Below are 7,560 nucleotides of genomic sequence, written 5' to 3' on the forward strand. Positions count from 1 at the left end.
CCAAAAAACCTATTACTTTATAAATAGTTAACGGTTGTTATTTGGCCTTCAAAAACCGCATTGCTACTAGTTTGCAGCTAACCGGCCCTAACAAAACGAGTGCGCTTATTAAAAAGTAATAACCGCTTGCACACCCATAGAGTATGGTGCATTGGAATCTTGATAAGAAATTAGTGGATTTTAATAACTATTAACTCCTATTTGTATAGATATTACAATAACAATAAGCTTAACTAGCGTGAGTTTTTCATTAAATTTTTTTTTTTTTTTTTTGAAAAACGTTCTAGAAAAGATCAAAGTAAAAAATATAAATAATAATAATGAAAAAGGGAAAGAAAAAAAAAAGGTTATAAAGGAATTTATGAAATTCAAATAGCTCTTGATTTTTGCCCTATGGTGATGGTTGAGTATTGAATTAAACCCATATTAAACAACAACAAAAACAGTCATTAAATGCTACTTGTCATATATTTAGTCATTCTGAAACCATTTGATATATTAAATTTTGGTTATTTTTCAACCTACTTTTTATTATTCGTTGTTAATTAAATTTTTGCACACCTATTGAACTAATATGCACCCAAATATGAAATTGCATGTTGGAAAGTTTTGTCCTATTTAACAATTTTAACCACCTTAAAACCATTTAAAATGTTAAATTTTGGTCATCAATGAGGTAATATTATTATTTTTAGTTCACTATTTAACAATTTTTTCTTTAATATTCACATTATTATTGCCATTGGAATATTTAGACTTAAAAAGATTATTTTAGCGTACGGCTTGACTATTAATTTTCCAATTGTCACGCTTCTTTTCGGGAGCCATATCATTTAACAACATAGTAAAGAGCCATATCATTTAACAACAATAAATCTCATAATCTATAATAAAATCCCAGAACCCAAAACAATTTATATACAACTTTTACTTCCAAATGTAAGTTATGACCACTCTGCCATACAACAACTTTATTAAAGATAAACATTACTTTGAAGTTCATATATCTTTTATGCTTCCATTACAAAGTTGGTTGTAAATCACCAATACTTGGAAAGCATTTCAAAACAAGACTCAATAAATCTGTCCACAACTCTAAAATAGTTATGCCTCCAACTCTTCTTAATGATTAGGATCCCAAAGAAAACCCAAAATCCAAATGCATAAGAGACAACAACAAATGCATAGAAAAATAAAGGGCTATCAATTATACTAGTCCCTTCTTCTTTGTCCTTACTTTGGCCCTTATGTTCATGTTCAAGCCTGTTTGTGATTGAGCATTTTCTTGGCAGGGGATCTCCACAAAGATTCGGATTGCCATCATAGCACTGCATCCTGAACGTTGAGAACTGCCTCTCAAATGGGATTTTTCCTGAAAGATTGTTATATGCAACACTAAATGTAGATAGAGAAGTGAGTCCAACCAATTCATAAGGGATTTTCTCACTCAACTTGTTGTGAGAAAGATCCAAGCTCTCCACGTTTTTCAAGTTTCTGAAAGAATTTGGAATGGGACCTGTTAGAAAATTATTTGACAAGTTCAAGAATCGAAGCAGTGACAAGTCTCCCATTTCAGAAGGAATGCAACCTGTCAATTGGTTGGATGACATGTCAATTCCGGTCATCAACCAAAATGGTGCCCCTTTAAAATTATATACTATTTTTTTTATTCGCCAAGACACTCCAATTTCATATGAAGAGTGAACTCGAAATGGACATGTAGAATTTTTAAACCCTTTGATTGGATAAGTCTTCCTCCAAAACGTAATGTTGTCAAGGCAAGAGGGAATTCGGCCTGAAACATTATTATTAGAGATATCAAAAACTCGCAAACGTTCCATTTGACAGATTCTTCGGAGTAAGTGACCTTCAAAGCGATTTCCACTAAAAATAACTACCGCCAAACTAGGATGATCATACAACCCCTTTGGAATATTACCAGACAAGTGATTATTTCGAACATCTAAGATTTCCAAAGCGGGACTGTTTGATATTGTGGGTGCGATGACTCCTTCAAAGTGATTGTTGCCAAGTAGTAAACACTTCAACCATGTCATGTTGGAGTTCCTTGGGAGCATTTCTCCTTGCAATTTATTGTTTGATAGATCTAGATATCCTAGGTGGCTGCCATCTCTAGTCAAACTTTGTGGCATTGTTCCTGAGAACATGTTATAAGAAAGATCTAATATTTCAAGAGTCAAATTACCAAATGACCAAGGGATTTTGCCTTCTAATGCATTTGAGGACAACATAAATGGAAAGAAAGTGGCACCTAGAATAGCCATGCAATCCGATCCTTCTAGAATAGACCCAAAATATTTCTTGCCAATTCTTAGCCTTGGCCGGATCCTTCTATAACTTGAATCAAGGTGACAATTCTTTGTTGCCCACGTGGAACATGCTTATTGGGCCTCCACGAATTTTCTTGAGCCCATACTCTTGAATGAGTCCGTTGAGTACATCCTTGAACTTCTTTGCTCGTGCTCTCGTAACCGGCCCAATTGGTACTTGAACGAGATCCTTTGAAGCGGTTCCTTGATCTCCATCACTGGATAAAGCAGCATCCCTGTGAAAGCAGCAACATACATAGAAGTGATTTTGTCCAACAGAATGCAGCCAACACAAAAACTAACATGTTTTGATTGACTCTTTGAAATCTGAGAATACCATGTTGCTTAATACCATTGATGCACTAGAGAATAAATTGGAAAAATTTTCTAGTGATAATTTGAAAAGCATGCTTTGAATTCATACAGATATTTCAAACAAGCCTTATTTAATTGTTGATAATTTGAGTATTTCTACTTCACATGCTTCTGATTTTGAATTAGATTTTATTGCTATTAAACATGTGATAATAGATACAGCTTGTATAGAAGATTCTTACTTAACTAATCGTGTGATGCATAAATCCAAGGAATCAAGAATACAAGGTAAGTTTATTAATAAGTGTAATAATTGTGGGAAGAATGGTCATATTAGGCCAAATTCTTATGTGTTGAAATTCCACAAGCCTTGGATTAAGCAAGATGCTCTAATGAAAAGTGAAGTTGAAGATTCATCCTTATCAAAATATGTCCCTCCGCATATGAAACATATAAAAGGTAAGGGCAATATTGTTTGTAAGAATGCTAACCATATTTTTGCAGAGAAAGTCAAGCAGTATTCCAACAAAAGAAACCTGCCCACCTGTCATCACTGCGGCATCACCGATCACATCCGACCCAAATGTCCACAACTCCAGGCTCCCAAGACGAAGGTTCAGAGGAAGCTGCCAACAAAAGCTACATCAGACACTCTACCTTCGGCGGCACATCAAGCTCCACGGCATCAGTAGAAGTTTGTTCCTGCCAATCAAAGTGGCAAACCTATGAAGAACAAATCAAGACGCTACAAGAGAAAGCCACAGAAGCCCAACAGCAACCATGGCTGAGGGGTTGCTGAGCCTGAAGCAAGGTATGCTAATGAGAATGATCGACATGGACAAGACCTGCAAACCACATCCACGGGTCATGCAGGTATGGGTCAACAATAATGAGACCATTCACCCTTTGAGGGGGGAGTGGATTCACCTAGTAAAGGTGAAGTCTCACCATGCCTATGATTTTGATTCCAAAATCTTAGTACATGTCAGGTATGTTTGCATTGCATTGTTTATCATGTCATATCTTATTCATGCCTTGCATTCTGTTTGAGGAACCATTTATTCCATCCCTTTATTTTCTCTTATTATCTTGAGAAACTTCTGCAGATATTTTTTTGGGGATGACAGTTTAAAGCACATTAGGCGGCTGCTTTCCTGTCTTGGTATTTCTAAACCTCTCTCCCTGAGGGTAGGTTTGATTTTACTTTACATGCTGAGACTAGATGTTATTTCCTTTTCCATAAGCATGTCCTTGTTGTTTTTCTGTTTTATTATTTGATGAGTGCAAAATATTGTATATTTGGACCCTTTAATTTGCATTAGTTGGACCTTTAGCTTTGTTATTTTCTAATGTTTTTTTTGTTAGTTTTTGTATTTTGGTATTTTACAGATCATGGAGAGAAAACGGTAATTTTTAAATGAAAAATGTAAAGTTTGGAAGTCAAAATCGGATTGGATCAAATTTCAGGTTCTGCACAAGTTATAGTATTTTGATCATAACTTTCAGCTCAAGGATCGGATTAAAGTGAAATCAGCAGCGTTGGAAAGCTAATTCAAAATGATACAAATCATTGTGAAATATAATTTTCCTAATTCGAAAGTCTGCTACATCATAAATGCCCCGCAATATAAGAGCGTGAATTTCTTTGTTCCTGGCGGCTGCAGACACTTCAAATCCTAGCATTCTTTTCTCTTTTTAGGGTTTTTGAGGGGTAGAGGTGCCATTTTGAAAAAATGGCCCTAAACCCTAGCGTTCTTTTCTCCTATTAGGGTTTAGAGGGGTAGAGGTGCCATTTTGTAAAAGTTGGGTTTAACCTAATCTTCTGCTATAAATACCCCCTGCTAGGCGCTACTTAAGAAAATCTCAACATTGTACATAACAGCAGTTGGGTTCTTTGGCTTTTATTCTTTGTAAGTTTTTATTTTTATGTTCTTAATGAAATTTAGTATTTTCTTTTTAGTAATGAGTAGCTAATTTTTCAACTAAGGTTGAGGATGAAACCTCACCTTAGAAGAGCAACTATATTTTCATGAGAGTTTTTGCTATCCAATTTTATTGGATTTAATATTTTCAATATTCTACTTCTTTTCAATTTTTGAGATTATTTCTTGGATATCTATTGTGATTTCGCATTTTTTTTTTTTTAAAAAAAAAGGTTCATATTTTTGGTAGGAAGTGATTGTAAAACATGAATTATCACCCATATGGACCATGTTCACGTTGCACTGATCCTCATCATTGTGCCAATAATTGTCCCTCTTGGGGACAATTCTATAATTTGTCATATGAGCAAATGAACACAAACTTCTCCAGCCCAGGGTTCAATTCAAATTTCAATTTTTACAACCTGGACTGGAGCAACCGTTCTAATTTCTCATGGCAAGCTCAAGCCATGGAAAATTATGCTCCCCAATTTCAGGAACTGCATCATCCTGAATATCTGCAGTTCAGAAACCAAGTCCTCAATCATTCATCATACGATCCCCTTCCTAAAAAATCATTAGAAGATACACTGAAGGAATTTATGGAGATAACTGGCCAATCCACCATTCAAGTTTTACAACCAGAGCCGTCATTGGAGGATACGCTGAAGGAATTTATGGAGAACACTAGCTAAACCTTGCAAGAGCTTAAGAATGTCACCATGGTTGATAGCTCAGCCATTCGAGAGATCAAAGATGTCACTATGGCCAATACTTCAGCAATTCAAAGGTTGGAAGGACAACTTAATCATCTGGTTGCTGAGTTTAACAGACTGGAGGAAGAAGAGTTTCAGAGTCAGCTGATGGCTGAAGGGCACTACATGATTGATGAGGATGATTCTAGTAATCTTCATCATGAGCTTGTCCAAGCCACCGCAACATTTGAGAGTAAGGAAATTGTGGATGGCAATGAAGAGGAAGAAAAAGATGAACACCTTGAGCACACAGAGCCCCCATCATATCCCAATTTGTCCACTGACAAGGAAGTGAGTACTGAAGCTCATTCCATCATCACAATCCCTCTTGAGACATTTAATGAGCCCCAAGCTTCAGTTCTTCAATGTCTCCAAAAGCCATCCTCTGCTAAAAGCCTCAAGGATCGATACACACAATCTAGGAATCATCGTCCTACAAAGATCCTTCGAAGCAAGCAAGTTGGCCACCTAAGAAGGCGACACATTCTTCCAGAGGGGTATCAGATTCTAAAGAAGAAAGGGTGGAAGGGATTGGTTGGACATCCATGTGATCGGGGAAGGCGTAAATTTTCTTTTCTCTTTTATTTTCTGTACATTTGATTTCTTTCATTTTTTTTTTCAGTTGATTTCTTGTTATTTTATTTTTTGTCCCTGACAGCAATTCACTTTTTGATGTTTGTTTCCATGAGGAAATATTGCTGTTAGTTTGTGACAGGTGTGCTCGTGTTTAAGTTTGGGGGACGCCCTGACCTTTTTCACACTTTGATGTTTCCTTATTCCTGGTAATGTATTTCTATACTACACATTGTGGACAATGTGCGATTCAAGTTTGAGGGTATGAAAAAAACACTCTGTCTGTTTGTTTGTTTATATTTTTATGTTTGTTTGATTATTTATAGCTGTCTTTTTGTTCTTAAAATTTTGCAAAAAAAAAAAAAAAATCTGTTTGTTTGTTTGTTTATTTTTTATGTGTGCTGTTTGTTTGTTCTTAAAATTTTGAAAAAAAAAAAAGAAAGAAAAAATTGTTGTTGTCAAGTTTGAGTTAAACCGTAGCTGTGGTTTGCATTTCATTGGCTTGCTTAAAGTGTTGAACATTTCATCATGTCATTAGGAATCTATGTCTTTTGACTTATTTTTGGGCTAGGTAAGACTTCACTTGTTTGAGATGAATTATCATGAGCACATTAGCATGCAATCCGTGGGGTATGAATTTGTGCTTAATCATTGTGTATTTTTAGAATTGTTGGATGATCTATTAATAAATAACCTTGGCTTGCAAGATATATTTACATATTAAAAAAAAAAAAGAAAAAAAAAGAAAAAAAGATCACTTTGAGTTTTTCACTGAGTAACCGGGCCTCTTGCCTCATTAAGCTTTGAGTGTTCGCGTCAAAAGGTGAGAATTTCAATTTGGTTGATTGTATGGCTAGTTTGGCTTCGTAGCCTTTTTGACTTGAGTAATTAAGCCCGTAGGGATGTTTTTACATCTAGTGCCCTAAGACCATCTGGTTTGGGTGTCACTGGCCCAACACCCGTTACATGGGTCAATTAGAAAGCTTAAGGGAGTCGAGCATTGCACAGCCTACAAAAAAAAAACAAAAACAAAAACAAAAACAAAAACAAAACAAAACAAAAAAAGTGAAAAAAAAAAACTATAAATAAAATAAAATAATTTACATATCTTGCCTTGGTTGTTTCATTTGATAGGGATTCCAATAATTTTTGAAGTACTTATCTTGAGATTAAAATGAAACCCCATGATTGTATGTTAATTTCACTTTACACTTTTGAGAATAGGTGATGTCTTAGTTGTCCATTTATGAGTGATTCGATGTTGGATCCCCTGTTGATGTTGATGGTGGTGTTTGTCTTTTTAAGCATGCTAATGACGTATGAACCATGGTTTGTGTGAAATTCTTTCTTGTTGACAACATAGTGTTTCAATGTTTGTGGGTATCATTTCTGGCAAACCCTCACGAGACTTTACTCGTCCTCTAGGGAGTCTTATAGGTTTAAAAGGCTTGTTGCATACGCTAAATGCAATCATCTCTCCCACGAAAGCGGATTTATGTTTCTTGCTTTGATTTTATTTTTCATTTTGTTTTGCTAAGGGACTAGCAAAATGTAAGTTTGGGGGTATTTGATGAGTGTAAAATATTGTATATTTTGACCCCTTAATTTGCATTAGTTGGACCTTTAGCTTTGTTATTTTCTAATGTTTTTTTTTGTTAGTTTTTG

The 7,560-nt window shown here is 35.3% G+C and overlaps 1 protein-coding gene across 1 annotated transcript; it reads right to left on the minus strand.

The window, feature by feature from the left end:
• Positions 1-938: 938 nt before the first annotated feature.
• LOC133854682 (receptor-like protein 56) lies at positions 939-1,693 on the minus strand. The gene has a single exon (XM_062290936.1). The coding sequence runs from the start codon at positions 1,623-1,625 to the stop codon at positions 1,041-1,043; it is 585 nt and encodes a 194-aa protein (XP_062146920.1). The 5' UTR covers positions 1,626-1,693; the 3' UTR covers positions 939-1,040.
• Positions 1,694-7,560: the final 5,867 nt, after the last annotated feature.

Source organism: Alnus glutinosa, chromosome 13 (genome assembly GCF_958979055.1).
Source record: "Alnus glutinosa chromosome 13, dhAlnGlut1.1, whole genome shotgun sequence".
Classification (NCBI taxonomy): domain Eukaryota; kingdom Viridiplantae; phylum Streptophyta; class Magnoliopsida; order Fagales; family Betulaceae; genus Alnus; species Alnus glutinosa.